This window comes from Danio rerio, chromosome 6, assembly GCF_052040795.2.
Source record: "Danio rerio strain M-AB ecotype USA chromosome 6, GRCz13ab, whole genome shotgun sequence".
Taxonomy (NCBI): domain Eukaryota; kingdom Metazoa; phylum Chordata; class Actinopteri; order Cypriniformes; family Danionidae; genus Danio; species Danio rerio.
The window spans coordinates 61067501-61085000 of NC_141026.1; the positions used below are offsets into that span (position 1 = coordinate 61067501).

The window sequence follows — 17500 nt, forward strand, 5'->3', positions numbered from 1 at the left end:
ACACTAGAAGCCATCCGCTTGTTAAGTGGTGACGTGTTTGTGACGTATGTAATACTGTTTACGGGTCCAAGCCAGCATTCATTTGAGTGGAGAAATCATTCGTTTATGATTACGTTTTATTGCTATCACACATTAAAGTAAATTTTATATAGAAGTAAAAAAAAAAAAATCACTTCCTGGCCATCGGATATTAGGCATGGACATATATACTGCGATCGTGATTTTCGAAAGCCTTAAATCGCTTTGTAAACGTTTATTATTACCATTTCATGAGTCTCCCCATTCAGTTGAATAGAGCGCTTGGACCCGGAAGCCGCTTCGCGTGACGTCACACTTAACAAGCGGATGGTCTTAAGCCTCCTTGGTAGAGCAACTAACCCCCATGCGGAAGGTCGCCGGTTCGATACCAGCTCGGTGCGGGTTGGGTGGTGCAGGAACGGCGGGGTTACACAAGCTGTGTAATAAACTCTTATTAAAGGGTCACGAAACACCAAAACACTTGTTGAGCTGTTGACAGTGGTATATGTGTCTCACACTGCTATAAACACTATCAGGACACCTATATTTCACTAAACAGTGTAAATTGGTTGTTTTTGCGTTATTTCAAGCAAATTCGTACTTCCTGTTTGAAACTAATTTTTGAAGCTGCGTCACGGTCATGACATAATAGCGTGTGTTCCAGCGTGCAGACTGGACGTCTGTGCCAGAGTGTGTCTTATTACGTCTTACAGTGTGCTGCATTAATGCATGAGTAAGGCTTGATTCAAACCAATCAGCGCGCTCTATTCTGCAACTTCATTAATATTCATTACTGTCACAGTGTTTAGACGACAGAGACGCCACGTTGTGTTGGCAACAAGCGTGAAGTGTTGCTTTTATAGTTTGCTGCCGTTAAGTTTTGTTTTCATTTTCTCTCTGTGAGAGCTCAGCTGGATCACGTGTGGATTAACAGTGTACGCGACGCTCCACAACAATAACTTACGTGTCTAAGGAGGAACATTGTTTACCTGAGAGCTGTTCTCATCTGCAAACGCTGAGATCCGGATTCGCTGCTCGTCTCCTCTTAATAAAGACGCGGCTCTAGTTGCTGGTGATTGTCCTGTCTCTACAGATTTGGTACGTGAGCGACCAGTGCTCTTTGTTTATTCTGTTTGTTCGTATTGAACTAAGTTAACTATTGCACCGAGTGTAAACATGTTAGCACCACAACCAAACTTTAACCTCGTGTAGAATTTTCACCGCATTAAGTGACCAGAATAATTGTGACGCTACCTGCCGTGTGCATCTAAGTTTACGGAAAATGCTGAGTTTTTTTTCTCTCATTCACCGTGCGGTATCAAACATTGCATGAAAAATACAGTCAGTGAGTAAACTCTCTTCACAGCGGTCAGAGATTCATGGTTTATTTTGCAGAGTCCCGCTCAACTGGGGGTGATGGTATGGTGGTGTTTGACAGGTTGCCCGCGGTGAGTCTGAAGAGCGAGGAGGGATGTGGTGGGGAGGGGTGAGAGGGGTGCGCAATGTATTTGAGGACCGGGAGGGAGACGAGCGATTTCTGGGAAATTGTCACTTGTTTACGGGCCTCCGGGAGTCTCTTTGCATTTGCGGGCGACTCCTGAAACTTCTGGGAGACTTGAGATGTTTGTAATGACCCCCCGCCCTACTCATAATTCTCTCTTCATATAGCCGTATGCCTGTTACATATCCATAAACCACTGTGATATAATCAGGTTTGGACCGTATCGCTTTCTCACTACAATCGATCCATTCCAGAGTTCGTTTCAGTTGAGCCGAGACCACCTCATTCAGGCGATCACAGACTGATTGATTTGGCGCGGATCCGAGCGCGATTGCTGAATTCACATATGCCAAACGAACCGCGCAAACTGGGCAAACGAGACAGGCTCCCAAACAAAAGTCTAGGCTGTTCAGTTCATTTGGTCCAGACCGAGGGCAACAAATGATGCATTGTAGTGTTTTCCTGCCGTCTTTGGGTCCTCTTCACGCCACACTGATTGCCTTGGTCTGATCCAAACAAAACCCACATCAATGATTGGCCAGGTGTTGTTGAACGCATAAACTGCGTTTCAGTTGGTCAGAATTAACCCGTGCTGGCTGATTGTATCCCTGCTCATAGTATATTATATAGTTTGTATACGTCACTTTAGACAAACTATACATATTGAGAGTGAGGCGCGGCTGAAAAACAGTGTTTTAATGCATCGCAAATGGTGAAGGTGCATCACGCGTCACTTCAGGAGGAGGCGTCAATTAATTTAGATAAACTGTGACATGGTCATCTTCTGGAAGTAATGCCAACGGCCCATCAGCTAATGTTCCCAACTCTTTTCCCTCTTTCCTCTGTTTACAATTGTTGGTAAAGCGCTGTCAACAAATATTGTTCCTCCACATCCCTTAATGCACAGCGCATCGGCTATACGGCGGCTGGATTAGTCCAAAAGGCGCAATACTTTTTGCGGTTGGGTCTGTTCTAGTTTGGATCATGTTCTTACCACAAATTAACCGCTTCAGGATTTGTTTGAAAGTGTACCGAGACCATCTCTTCAAACAGGTCTCGGTATGATTTTTTCGTCCGCTTTTGGTGCGCACTCGAGTACGATTGTTGCATTCACACCTGCCCAAACGAACCGCACCAAGAGCGACAACGAACTCTAGTGCGATTCAACCCAACTTAATAAGACAGGTGTGAAAGCACCCTTAGAGTGTGGTTTGCTTTATTAGCATTTACATTTAGTCATTTAGCAGACACTTTTATCCAAAGCGACTCACAAATGAGGACAAGGAAGCAATTTACACAACTATAAGAGCAACAATGAAGAAGTGCTGTAGGCAAGTTTCAGGTGTGTAAAGTGTAAGAAGCAAAACATTGATTTTTTTATTTTGTAGTACAGTTAGCGGTGGAGTCAGAGAGGCAATTGCAGATTAGGAAGTGAAGTGGAGACTAAATAGTTGAGTTTTTAGTGGTTTCTTGAAGACAGCGAGTGACTCTGCCGTTCTGATGCAGTTAGGGAGTTCATTCCACCAACTGGGCAGATTGAGCGCGAGAGTTCGGGAAAGTGATTTCTTCCCTCTTTGGGATGGAACCACGAGGCGACGTTCATTCACCGAACTCAAGTTTCTGGAGGGCACATACATCTGCAGAAGTGAGAGCAGATAAGAAGGAGCAAAGCCAGAAGTTGCTTTGTAAGCAAACATCAGAGCTTTGAATTTGATGCGAGCAGCAACTGGCAGCCAGTGCAAACGGATGAGCAGTTGTCTTGACCAAGGGCAACAAATGATGCATTGCAGCATTTTCTGCCGTCTTTGGGTCCTCTTCACACCACATTGATTGTTTTGGTCTGAACCAGTTGAAAAGAGCCAAAATGCAGTCATGTGACAAAATCCACATCAGTCATTGGCCAGATGTTATTAAACATATTTACTAAACTGCTTTTCAATTGGTCAGAATTAACGTGCGGCGGGAAAATGCCGATAGATCTCCTGCAAGTAAACAACACAGACACAAAATATGGCTTTTGACTATGGAGGGACGACTGCGCTGGCTGATTGTATCCATGCTCATCATATATTATATAGTTTGCATACGTCACTTTAGACAAACTATACATATTGAGAATGAAGCACGGCAGCGGCTGGAAAACAGTGTTTTAATGCATTGCAAACAGTGAAGGCCAATTGCACGTCACTTCAGGAGGAGGCGTCAATTAATTTAGCTAAGCTGTGACATGGTCATCTTCTGGAAATATCAACAAAAGACCCATCAGCTAATGTCCCCCCCCTCTCTCTGTTTAAAACCGTTGGTAAAGCGCTGTCAACAGTTTTTTTTCCTCCACACTAATCTTTTAATCAATTAATCTTTTTTATCATGACTTCTCCTGAACGTTGTTTGTCTTCATGTGCACAAGGTTACCATAGAAATGAAAGTGTTTGCTGTTTATTGGTGTCGCAACTCAAGCTCATTTCCACAGTGCTGCATGCGGATTAGTTGAAATGTCCTTTTATTGCAAACTGCTTTCTTATTCATTTTACTGTAAAATAAAAAGTACACTAAACAGGAACTGCAATTGTATTTTCAATAGGAAACTTTTGCAACTACTCAACTTTTGGCCACTTTGTGTGTGTGTGTGTGTGTGTGTGTGTGTGTCTCAACTATGCTGAAAATGCTGATTTTACCAAGTAGGACATGTTCATGCATTTACATCTATGTTAATCCTGAAACAGCAGTCCAATCAGCCAATCAGAACTAAGGGATGCGTTTACCATTTATTTTAGGCTTATGGTAAGGTTTATGCACTTCTACATGATTGCTATCTAACTATTATTTCCTTCTGATTTTGAGAGGGGTCTGGGTGCAGACCTGGTGCAGTGCAATCTGAGCTGCATCCAATGCTGATATATTGCTGATTTTGGGAATAATTTAGTTATGGTTGGGTTTAGGGGTAGGGAATATGAGTATGGATTACAGTTCACAACAGAAATGATGTTCCAGGATCAACATACACTCCCCGGCCACTTTATTAGGTACACCTTACTATTACTCGGTTGGACCCCTTTTGCCTTCTGAACTGCCCTAATCCTTCATGTCATAGACTCAACAAGGCACTGTAAACATTCCTCAGAGATTTTTTCTCCATGATAGCATCACACAGTTGCTGCACAGTTGCTCCCGTTCCACCACATCCCAAAGCTGCTCTATTGGATTGAGCTCTGGTGACTGTGGAGGCCATTTGAGTACAGTGAACTCATCGTCATGTTCAAGACACCAGTCTGAGATGATTGAGCTTTATGACATGCTGCGTTATCCTGCTGGAAGTAGCCATCAGAAGATGGAGACACTGTGCTCATAAAGGGATGGACATGGTCAGCAGCAATACTCAGGTAGGCTGTGGCGTTGATGCTCAATTGGTACTGATGGACCCAAAGAAAATCTCCCCCACACCATTACACCACCACCACCAGCCTGAACCGCTGATACAAGGCAGGATGATCCATGCTTTCATGTTGTCTGAGCCGAGCATCTGAATGTGTCAGCAGAAATGGAGACTCATCAGAGCAGCAACGTTTCTCCAATCTTCTATTGTCCAGTTTTGGTGAGTCTGTGTGAAATGTAGCCTCAGTTTCCTGTTCTTAGCTGACAGGAGCGGCACCCGGTGTGCTCTTCTGCTACTGTAGCCCATCCGCCTCAAGGTTGGACGTGTTGTGTGTTCAGAGATGCTCTTCTGCAGAGCTCGGTTGTAGCGAGTGCTTATTTGAGTTACTGTTGCCTTTCTATCAGCTGTAACCAGTCTGGCCATTCTCCTCTGACCTCATCAACAAGGTATTTGCGCCCACAGAACTGTTTTTCAGGGAACAGACTGTACAAACCTTCATTTAACCTTTAAAAAAAAACACAATCAAATTTGAATGCAGGATAATGTTCCCTTCTGAGAACTTTCCGAGCCCTGAACCCTACATGCCGTACATACAGATTAATGAAAGTTGAAATATGTATTCTGTGTGAATGATTGCCTCGTTACATTGTACAGGCTACAACAAATCCTCCAGCAACTGTATTTTTTTCCAAAATATGTACAGCTTTATTACAAAGGTTACATATGAACATATACAGGAGTATAAAATAACACTGGTGAAGATCTGAGATGCTGACGGAGGACAGAAGTCGAGTAATAAATGTCAGAAGGCAGAATACAAGCACCGTTTCGAGTAGTTTCTGTTTTGTTGATTATTGCATATTTAATTAGCATATATTTGCATAACTGGCGGGATAAAGCTGCGTTCTGTGAGGTGGTTTCAGTGCAACACTTTCCTCATTTCTCAGAAGGACACTTGTGGCTTGTATTTCACTATGAAGTTTATTAATATCACTATTAGATGCAGATATTAGACTCCATCAGCTCTGAGTGCAAAATACAAAAGTGGAATTTAGATTCGAGTATTAAATGTCTGTGGTTATCGTCCAGTTTTTCCAGTTCATCTGTGTCAAATCTGTGCTTAAACTGGCTGTGAGTTATATTGCATGTATGAAATAATAAGAAGAATTATTCAAAATAATTTTGATCCCGGACGAGCCCCCATGTAATAGAAAATTAAATTGAAAAGAAAAAGCATTACACCATAATTCAATGGTCTGGAGTGCATTATTCCACTTACTGTATACTACAATAGATGAACAAACCAGTCATTGAATCCTTGATTACTGCTGCAGGAAAATCAGGATTTTAAATGGCTATTGTATTGGAATATTTAATATTTCAATATCTATTATTGCTCCTGATCACTTTTAATCTAGCACCGATTTTATGAAAGCATAACACTGAAAATATAAACTGTTTAAATATACGAAAATACTATTTGGATTAAGAAAACTAAACCTATTTTCAGAACCATTAAGATTTTTGCATTGATACTTTCAGTCATATATATTTGTAATGCATAAAGTCTGTATGAATGTGGTGTGTAAAATGTACAAACATCTGTATTATTAGTTAGTTTATTAATTAATTATTTGTTTATGTAATAAATAAGGTATTTTAATTTTGCTAAATTGCTGGCTTTAGGCCCGGCTGGGCCAGTTGGCCTTTCTGTGTGGAGTTTGCATGTTCTCCTTGTTCCAGTTTCCCCCACAGTCCAAACACATGCGCTATAGGGGGATTGTGTAAGCTAAAATTGTCCATAGTGTATGTGTGTGAATGAGTGTGTATGGGTGTTTCCCAGTAATGGGTGCAGCTGGAACGGTATCCGCTGCTTAAAACATATGCTGGATAAGTTGGCAGTTGAGCGATGCAGTGGCGCAGTAGGTAGTGCTGTTGCCTCACAGCAAGAAGGTCGCTGGTTCGTGCCTCAGCTCAGTTGGCGTGTCTGTGTGGAGTTTGCATGTTCTCCCTGCGTTCGTGTGGGTTTCCTCCGGGTGCTCCAGTTTCCCCCACAGTCCAAACACATGCGGTACAGGTGAATTGGGTAGGCTAAATTGTTCGTAGTGTATGAGTGGATGTTTCCCAGAGATGGGTTGCGGCTGGAAGGGCATCCGCTTCGTAAAGCCTTGCTGGATAAGTTGGCGGTTCATTCCGCTGTGGCGACCCCGGATTAATAAAGGGACTAAGCCGACAAGAAAATGATTGAATGAATTTTACTCTTATATATATTAAATGTTATATATTTTATTCAATTGTTCACATATTTTGGTTATTTTGATGCCAAAATAACAACATTTTTGGCAGAATCTTTTTTTTATTTCAGTGCAATTAAGATCCATGCATTATTAATTAATTTTCCTTCGGCTTAGTCCCTTATTCATCGTCACAGTGGAATTCCAGCAAATGCTTTTTGCAGCGGATGCCCTTCCAGCTGCAACCCAGTACTGGGAAACACCCATACACACTCATATATACACATGCACACTCATACACTACGGCCAGTTTAGTTCATCAATTCCCTAATAGCGCATGTATTTGGACTGTGGGGGAAACCGGAGCACACGGAGGAAACCCACGCCAACACAGGGAGAACATGCAAACTCCACACAGAAATACCAACTGACCCAGCCATGACTCGAACCATCGACCTTCTTGCTGTGAGGGCACAGTGCTTACAACTGAGACTCCGTGCCACCTTCCAATAGCAAGAATTATTTACTAGACAAACAATTATTTCTTTAGTATTGTTATTTTATGGTGTGCATGAATGGGAATTTAATGCCAATGCAATAAAATCTTAATGGTCCTAAAAATGTCACATTTTTAATATAAAATATAACATCATATTTAATTTAGAAGAACTTATTTTGATGTTACTGGATTTCTCTTTGGCAAAATTTCTCTGATGTGCAAAGTTTGTTGAATAGAGTCTTGAATAAAGAAAAGGGCACAGCTGCTGTGTGTCTGTGTGTGTGTGTACATGTCTTTATATCGCAGTGGGGACTTACAATTGAATACACACAGACTCATGGGGATTTGTCACCATGGGGACAAAATTGAGGTCTCCATGTGCTCTAATGCTTATAAATCATACAGAATTAGATTTTTTGAAAATGTAAACATGCAGATTGTTTCCTGTGAGGGTTGGGTTTTTGTAAAGTCGGGGTAGAGGAGAGAATATACAGTCTATACTATATTAATTAAGTCTATGAAAACCCCCACTGGGATAGTAAAATATACAGATGTAGGCACAATTGTTGGTACCCTTCCACTGAAGAAAGAAAAACTACCCTGAAACTACTTTAAAATAATAAAAAACCTAGTGGGAACGGGACTAAAACCAAGTGGGAACAGGACTAAAACTGGAGGAAGTGGGAGTTAAACCCAGAAGAAGCAAAACTAAAATCCATTGGAATTGGTCGGTTGTGGGACTAAAACCCAGAAGGAGTGGTCAGGTGTGATCAGGTGTGAGACTAAAACCCGAGCGGTCAGGTGTGGTACTAAAACCCAAGTGGATGTGGGACTAAAACCCGGAGGGAGCAGTCAGGTGTGGGACTAAACCAAGTGGGTGTGGGACTAAAACCCGGAGGGAGTGGTCAGGTGTTATCAGGTGTGGGACTAAAACCTGAGCGGTCAGGTGTGGGACTAAAACCCAGAGGGAGCGGTCAGGTGTGGGACTAAAACCCAGAGGGAGCGGTCAGGTGTGGGACTAAAACCCAGAGGGAGCGGTCAGGTGTGGGACTAAAACCCAGAGGGAGCGGTCAGGTGTGGGACTAAAACCCAGAGGGAACAGTCAGGTGTGGGACTAAAACCCAGAGGGAGCGGTCAGGTGTGGGACTAACACCCAGAGGGAGCGGTCAGGTGTGGGACTAAAACCCAGAGGGAACAGTCAGGTGTGGGACTAAACTAAGTGGGTGTGGGACTAAAACCCGGAGGGAGCAGTCAGGTGTGGGACTAACACCCAGAGGGAACAGTCAGGTGTGGGACTAAAACCCAGAGGGAACAGTCAGGTGTGGGACTAAAACCTAAAACCCAGAGGGAGCGGTCAGGTGTGGGACTAACACCCAGAGGGAGCGGTCAGGTGTGGGACTAAAACCCAGAGGGAGCAGTCAGGTGTGGGACTAAACTAAGTGAGTGTGGGACTAAAACCCGGAGGGAGTGGTCAGGTGTTATCAGGTGTGGGACTAAAACCTGAGCGGTCAGGTGTGGGACTAAAACCCAGAGGGAGCGGTCAGGTGTGGGACTAACACCCAGAGGGAACGGTCAGGTGTGGGACTAACACCCAGAGGGAGCGGTCAGGTGTGGGACTAAAACCCAGAGGGAGCGGTCAGGTGTGGGACTAACACCCAGAGGGAGCGGTCAGGTGTGGGACTAACACCCAGAGGGAGTGGTCAGGTGTGGGACTAACACCCAGAGGGAGCGGTCAGGTGTGGGACTAACACCCAGAGGGAACGGTCAGGTGTGGGACTAACACCCAGAGGGAGCGGTCAGGTGTGGGACTAACACCCAGAGGGAGCAGTCAGGTGTGGGACTAACACCCAGAGGGAGTGGTCAGGTGTGGGACTAACACCCAGAGGGAGCAGTCAGGTGTGGGACTAACACCCACAGGGAGTGGTCAGGTGTGGGACTAACACCCAGAGGGAGTGGTCAGGTGTGGGACTAAAACCCAGCAGGAGCGGGCTGAAGTGGAACTAAAAATGACCAGAATTGGGACTAAAACCCAGAAGGAGCAAGACTAAAACCTAGAGGGAGCGGTTGGTTGTGGGACTAAAACCAAGCAGGAGTGGATAGATGTAGAACTAAAAATCAGTGGGAAATGGAATAAACCCAGCAGGCCTGAACAAATCTGAAGGGTACCAGTAATTTACTTTACATCTGTACATGTGTGAGTTTGTGTGTGTGTGTGTGTGTGTGTGTGTGTGTGTGTGTGTCAGTGGTCAGTGTTCTCCTCCTCCTCTTCCTCTTCTTCCTCCAGGCTGGAGTCAGTCAGGAATGCTCCTCCTCTGTCCCCTGCGGGCCCCTGCTGCTCTGGCTCTGGCTCTGGCTCTGGGTCTCCGTCCGGGCTGCAGAAGGCGTAGCGGTGGTTCATGTGCTGTGAGTACGAGCCCGAGTGAGAGAAGCGTTTGCCGCATTTATCACACTGATAGGGTTTCTCTCCAGAGTGCAAACGACTGTGTTCAATTAGATGATGCTTGTGTTTGAAGGCCTTCTTGCAGATCTGACACTCATGAGGTCTCTTTCCTACAGCAGAAACACACACACACATGCACACACACACGTCAACACACGCACACACACACACAAAGAATTTTAAAATATAGAAGTGTATTTCTAAATTGACTTTGACTTGTATTTCATTCATTCATTCATTTTCTTGTCAGCTTAGTCCCTTAGTCCGGGGTCGCCACAGCGGAATGAACTGCCAACTTATCAAGCAGGTTTTTACGCAGTGGATGCCCTTCCAGCCACAACCCACCTCTGGAAAACATGTATACACACTCATTCACACTCATACACTACAGACAATTTAGCCTACCCAATTCCCCTATAGAGCATGTGTTTGGACTGTGGGGGTAACTGGAGCACCCGGACAAAACCCACACAAATGCAGGGAGGACATGCAAACTCCACACAGAAACGCCAACTGATCCAGCCGGGACTCAAACCAGCAACCTTCTTGCTGTGAGGCGACAGCACTACTGCACCACTGCGTCGCCGACTGGTAGTTCATTGCAGACAATACAGCAAACATTATTTAATGTGCTCCTCATCATTTGTTTTTTAATTAAACATGTAGGCCATTTTTGGTTCTTGCAACACATTTCAAAAAGTCGATTCAGTAAAGCATTCACCACTCTGTGATGCTGCCGTTCCTTTTCACAACACTTATAAGGCATTTAGGGACTGAAGACACTAGGGGACTGTGTTTAGGTGTCATTTAGTTCCATTCTTCCTGCAAACATGCCTTAAGGTGAGCAAGAGTACGGGGTTTTCGTTGTCGCATTGTGCACTTCAAAATGTGCCACAGATTCTCCATTGGAGACAGGTTGGGACTGCAGGCAGGCCAGTCCAGTGCCTGTATCCTCTTCCTCTGCAGCAGGACTGTAATGTGTGCAGATTTTGGTTGCTCTTTGTACTTTTTAGCATTAAGAGAGCATCACAGAAGGGCAAGTTACCTTTGCCAAAGGCACTGATCATAACAGACGCTGGCTTTTGGACTTAATTCTGGTAAAAGTCTGGATGATCCTTTTATTTGGACCATTTCTCCCCCCCAAAAATAATAATAATTAATAATAATTCCTTACATCTATATAGCGCTTGTCTGGGCACTCAAAGCGCTTTACACACAATGGGGGGGGGGTCTCCTCATCCTCCGCCAGTGTGCAGCATCCACCTGGATGACGCGACGGCAGCTATTTTGCGCCAGACCGCACACCACACACCAGCTGATTGGTGGAGAGGAGACAGTGATGAAGCCAATTGGAATATGGGGATGATTAAGAGGCCATGATGGACAGAGGCCAGTGGGCAGATTTGGCCAAGATACCGGGGTTAAACCCCAACTATTTTTCAAAGGACATCCTGGGATTTTTAATGACCACAGAGAGTTGGGACCTTGGTTTAACGTCTCATCCGATAGACGGCGCTCACTGAGCAGTATAGAGTCCCTATAACTATACTGGGGCATTAGGACCTACACAGACCGCAGGTTGGGCGCCCCCTGCTGGCCTTACTAACACCACTTCCGGAAGCAACCTAGCTTTCCCATGTGGTCTCCCATCCAGGTACTGACCGGGCGCAGCCCTGCTTAGCTTCAGTGGGCGACCATGTGAGAGTTGCCGGCAATACTGCTTCATCTGACCACATTAGATGTTTCCAGTGTGTGATGGTCTATCCCAGATGCCTCTGAGCTCACAGAAGTTGATGGACACTGTTAACAGGCTTTTCTTTTGGCACAGTGCAGTTTTCTCTGGCATTTGCGGATGTAACTCTGCATTGTGGTACTTGCCAAAGGTTTGCCTCAGTATTCCTGAGCCCATGTGCTGATATTGTTTATAGATGAGTGAGGATTCTTGATGCAGCGCCTGCTGAGGAATCAGAGATCACGGTTGTTCAGCTTAGGCTTGTGCTCTTGTCCTTTACGCACTAAAATTCCTCCAGACTTCTTGAATCTTTAAATGATGCACTGTTGAAGGTGAAATATCCAAATGTCTTCCTCTCTTTCTTTGAGGATCATTGTTTTTAAATATTTCAATCAATTTTTTTAAGTATTTGTTGTCAAACTGGCGATCCTCGGCCCATCTATGCTCCTAAAGGATTAGACCTTTCTTGATGCTGCTTTTGTACCAAGTTATAATTACAATCAATGTCTACAATGTCTGAAGCAGATGGGCATCCCGCAGCATTTAATAGATCTGACACGATCACTCTATGAGAAACAAAAGGCCACGGTCAGGACAGCATTTGGCAACACTGACTGGTTTGGGATTGAGAAAGGTGTTCGACAAGGATGCATTTTAGCGCCTACCCTGTTCAGTCTGTATGCCGAAGTGGTCATGAGGCTATGCAATCTGGAAGAGTCACCAATCGGAGTGAAGATCGGCGCGAAAAACATCAACAACCTTCGTTACACCGATGATACGACCCTGATTGCAGAAAGTGAAAAGGACCTTGAATATCTGGTCCAAAGAGTGAAAGAGGAAAGTGAACTAATGGGACTGTACCTCAACATCAAGAAAACGAAGGTAATGACAACAGCATGCAATGGTACAGTCCACATAACAATTGACAATGAGAAAATCGAATCAGTCCAAGACTTCATCTTCCTTGGATCCAAGATCGACCACAATGGCGAGTCAGTGCCAGAGATCAGATAAAGAATCGCAGTTGGCCGCAGTGCAATGCAAGGAATGGAGAAGGTATGGAAAAGCAAGGACATCAGTGTAGTAAAGTTTGTTGTGTGGGAAGAAGGAGGTGGAGAACCGACGCCGTTTTTAAATTATTTATTAATAACAGTCCTCACGGAGACTGCCGTCTAAACCAAAACAAAGATGCCACGACGTGTTGGGAGCCCTGTGGAGGAATCTATCCACCCGTCTGTCTTCTGGTGTCCGGCGGCGGTTCTCCTGGCTGGCTGGCGGCATCTCTGGTCTCCTGCTCCGCTATCACTTCGGTGGACGGATGCAGGCAACAGCATTATGGCGGATCGCGGTGACTCCCCCGGGTTCTGTGGGATGGCTCCCTTCAGTGCTTTCCCTTCCGGTGGTGAGCCCCGCGTCCCCTGCTCCTCCCCATGCTGGGAGATGGCAGCAGACAGATCCTTTCCTCGCCAGCTTCAGGCCGCCCCGACACTCTGGGCAGACGAACGTGTTTCTCCTACACTCGGGTTAACTCGCGAACACTCGCCCCCTCTCAGCGGCGAGGGCAACTGGACAACGTGTCCCTCCTTCTCCCGGGCTTCGGCACCACTGTAGTAAAGTTTGTTGTGTGGGAAGAAGGAGGCAGAGAACCGACGCTGTTTTTAAATTATTTATTAATAACAGTGACGGCAGCTCCTCACGGAGACTGCCGTCTAAACCAAAACAAACGGACGCCAGCTCCAGGCTGCCGTCAAACTGAAAGCAAAAGCAAAACAATATGCCCAGCCCGGTCCTCTCTCGGCTTCCTTTGCCATCGTTCCTCCTCTTATAATCTAGAGCTCCTTATGTGGGAAAATTGAATCAGTCCAAGACTTCATCTTCCTTGGATCCAAGATCGACCACAATGGCGAGTCAGGGTTGGAGATCAGACAAAGAATCGCACTTGGCCGCAGTGCAATGCAAGGAATGGAGAAGGTATGGAAAAGCAAGGACATCAGTGTAGGAAAGTTTGTTGTGTGGGAAGAAGGAGGCGGAGAACCGACTCCGTTTTTAAATTATTTATTAATAATCACGGAGACTGCCGTCTAAACCAAAACAAACTGAAAGCAAAAGCAAAACAATATGCCCGGGCCTGGTCCTCTCTCGGCTTCCTCTGCCATCGTTCCTCCTCTTATAATCCAGAGCTCCTTCCATGGGATTCGAGGCCGGTGCGCACCACAGGTGCATCCACTCACGCGCGGCCTCATTCCGTTCCGCTCTCGGCCACGCCCCCTCGCCACAATCAGCATTGTAACAAAGATCAGAACAATCAATGCCATCGTTTTCCCAATCTCCATGTATGCATGACACTCAAGAAGAAAGACAGAAGGAAGATCGATGCTTGTGAATTGTGGTGCTGGAGGCGAATGATGCGCATACCATGGACAGCGAGGATCACAAACAAAACGATCCTGGAGCGTGTCAAACAAAATGTATCGCTAGAGGGCAAAATCACCAAGCAACGACTCTCTTTCTTTGGTCATATCATGCGAACTCCATGGAACTCCAACTCCATGGAAACAGATTTAATGCTCGGTGCAGTCAGTGCATCAAGAAGAAGAGGGCGTCAGAGAACACGATGCCTGGACACAATCAAGACTGACATAAACTTGAACATGGAACAACTGAAACAAGCAGTCAGAAATAGGAAAGCGTGGCAAATCACGATCCATAAAGTCAGTGTCGACTGATTGGTTAATCATCATCATCATAATTACAATCACTTGTTGACATCGTCTGTGGCACATCACATTATTATTTCACCAGTTGACCTGATTACTGCCCTAAACTGCTCCTGTCACAACTTTTTTGGGAGTGTGTTGTAGGTCTGAATGACTGGAGAGGATGGATATTTACAAATGAAATGAAGATGACCACACATGACGTCAAATATTCTGTGTTCATATTGTCCAGGGGTGGACTGGGACTAAAAATCAGCCCTGGCACTGTAGCCACAGCAGCCCACATTACCACACGGACACAGCCCCACCAAAGGACACGCACATTCACTACTTATATTGGTGTAGAGATGGTAAAATTATATAAGCAGTACCTATTTAAGAGAGATTTAAACATTTAATGTATGTGACTGGAACAAAAGCAACCCATTTATTTATGCAATCATGTCATTCATTTTCTTTTCGGCTTAGTCCCTTTATTAATCTGGGAATCAGCAACTTATCCAGCATATGTTTTACACAGCGGATGCCCTCAAAGCCGCAGTCCATTATACTGGGTTACCCAATTCACAATTGGCCTACCCAATTCACCTATAGCATGTGTTTGGACTTGTGAAGGAAACCAGAAGGAAATCCACGCAAACATGCAAACTCCACACAGAAACACCAACTGACCCAGATGAGGCTCAAACCAGCGACTTTCTTGCTCTGAGGCGACAGCACTACCTACTGCACATCACACTGACCCCTTTCGAGACTAGTTCAGTAAATTTGATGTATTTGGCAATGTCTGACTTGACTGCCTTTCCCTTTTTATTTGCACTTACTGTTTGTTTGACATTCTTGCCAGATTTTGATTACATCTGAGTAGCCTCAGATTGGGTCGGCCCATCTCGAAACCAGCCAGTTGTTGCCAGTTGGGTCAATGCTTAACATTTACTATTATTCTTACTATTATCACCATCATCATCATCATAATATTCACATCTCGCACAAGATAAAAGCTGCCTACATTTAAAAAACAATACATATGAAAAAATAAATAAATAAAATAGGTGACCGGCCCACATTTAAAAAAATGGTCCGGCCCTTCTGGGATTTGCCAGAATTGCCAGATGGCCAGTCCGCCCCTGATATTGTCTGCAGTGAACTACAAGTCAAAGTACATTTGGAAATCACTACCGTCTTTGTTTATTTCAGTTTTCCACGCTGTTCCAACTGTTTCTGATTTGAGGTTGTGTATGATGATTAAGGGTGTCACGATCCTCCAAATCCTCGATTCGATTACATTTTCGATTCTAAAGGCACGATTCTCGATTTTCGATAATGAATAATTAATTAATTAATGACCAATTAATTATTTGTAGTCTTCCGTTTAAACTACCTGACCTGCATGGTCTTTGTTTTACCCATAAACAAATCATACAGTAAATGAATAAAGGCAAGATACACACATAATGACCACCTGTCAATCACTTTTTCTGCGGGACTCGTGAATAGGCAGTGATCTGTGTCGTTATAATGGCGTCGGTAAAAAAGATGCACAACCAACAGGAACCAGCCAACAGTATCTGAGGTGTTCGCTAAAATGACTGAGTACAAGTGAGTGAAAGATTGAAGCAGTCCTCTGACTGCCTGGACCTGCTGTCTCGAGCGCATGGCTGTGTGTGCGTCTGTGTCTGTGTGGTCACGTGATCTGCATTTTCAGAGGTAGAGAGGAAGGAGGGCTGCTCAGAAATGCTACACGCCACTGTGGATGTCAAATCGTTGTCATTCTAAAATGCCATTTAAAAACAAAGACAGTGTAAACAGGGCCTGAGTGTGTACTTTTCCTGAGCGGATTTGCAATGGGGGCGGGCGGAGGATCGCGATGCCGGTGTTGTCTATCGGACGAACCCTAATACGTACATAGCAGAGCTTGCAAAACTGTGTTTTTTTTTGTCGACAACACGAACGTTGTCAACGTAACTCACTGGAAATCCAAAATGCTTCCACACAGGCGACTTCATTGAAAGAGGAGAGGGTTTAAGCTCTGTCGACGGGTCTCCTGCGTCTGCAGTTTAACAAGCACTTCAACAAGCCTGTTTTTTCCCCGCTTGGCAAGCCAAGCTGACGTGAAATGGGGGCGTGGCAGCATCGACGATTCTATTTTTTTATTCGATAATCGAAATTGAGCATAAATTAATAATCGAAATCGTGACACCCTTAATGATGATACACAACAGTACATGTTTGGAGTAACATTAAATATGTTTTTACAGTCAGTGACATGATGGTGACAGAATGCTGATAGAGTGTGTGTTGACGTTTTCAGCATGTGTGTGTGTGTGTGATGTCACCTGTGTGCTCATATTTATGCCTCAGTAACGAGCTGCTCTTCTGGAAGGTTTTGTCGCAGATGTCGCAGGCGTACAGGCCTTCATCTGTCTTCTTCAGCCTCTTTCTGCCTGCAGAGATTTCAGGATCCATCCCATCATCCATCAGAGAGAGGAGATCCAGAGCACCACGACCCAGAGCCTCAGTCTACACAACACATACACAACACAACATGTCAACACAACACATCAACACACAATATAACACACAACACATCCCATCATCCATCAGAAAGAGGAGATCTAGAGCACCACGACCCAGAGCCTCAGTCTACACAACACAACAACACAACATGTCAACACAACACATCAACACACAATATAACACACAACACATCCCATCATCCATCAGAAAGAGGAGATCTAGAGCACCACGACCCAGAGCCTCAGTCTACACAACACAACAACACATACACAACACAACACATCAACACACAATATAACACACAACACATCCCATCATCCATCAGAAAGAGGAGATCTAGAGCACCACGACCCAGAGCCTCAGACTACACAACACAACAACACAACATGTCAACACAACACATCAACACACAATATAACACACAACACATCCCATCATCCATCAGAAAGAGGAGATCTAGAGCACCACG

General features: G+C 44.8%; 2 protein-coding genes across 15 annotated transcripts in view; one reads left to right on the forward strand and one right to left on the reverse strand.

The window, feature by feature from the left end:
• arhgap9 (Rho GTPase activating protein 9) overlaps nucleotides 1-5074 on the forward strand; it is a 99964-nt gene extending 94890 nt beyond the window's left edge. For both annotated transcript variants that reach the window (XM_087258183.2, XM_087258186.1), the window contains one exon: nucleotides 4900-5074. The gene's annotated coding sequence lies outside the window, so the exon portion shown is untranslated. The remainder of the gene's footprint in view (nucleotides 1-4899) is intronic.
• A 499-nt stretch (nucleotides 5075-5573) lies between these two features.
• LOC141386403 (uncharacterized) overlaps nucleotides 5574-17500 on the reverse strand; it is a 92158-nt gene continuing 80231 nt past the window's right edge. For 2 of the 13 annotated variants that reach the window (XR_015494320.1, XR_015494323.1), the window contains exons 7-10: nucleotides 16851-17034; nucleotides 9563-10175; nucleotides 9025-9369; nucleotides 7198-8489 (exon numbers count right to left, since the gene is read on the reverse strand). Coding sequence is in view for 2 of the 13 variants with exons in the window: in XM_087258187.1 (XP_087114313.1) it covers nucleotides 9865-10175; nucleotides 16851-17034 (495 nt within the window). In the remaining 11 variants the exon portion in view is untranslated. Of the gene's footprint in view, nucleotides 7049-7197; nucleotides 10176-16850; nucleotides 17035-17500 lie in introns of those variants that run through there. The other 11 variants (XM_087258187.1, XM_087258189.1, XR_015494319.1 and 8 more) reach the window with 10 other exon arrangements.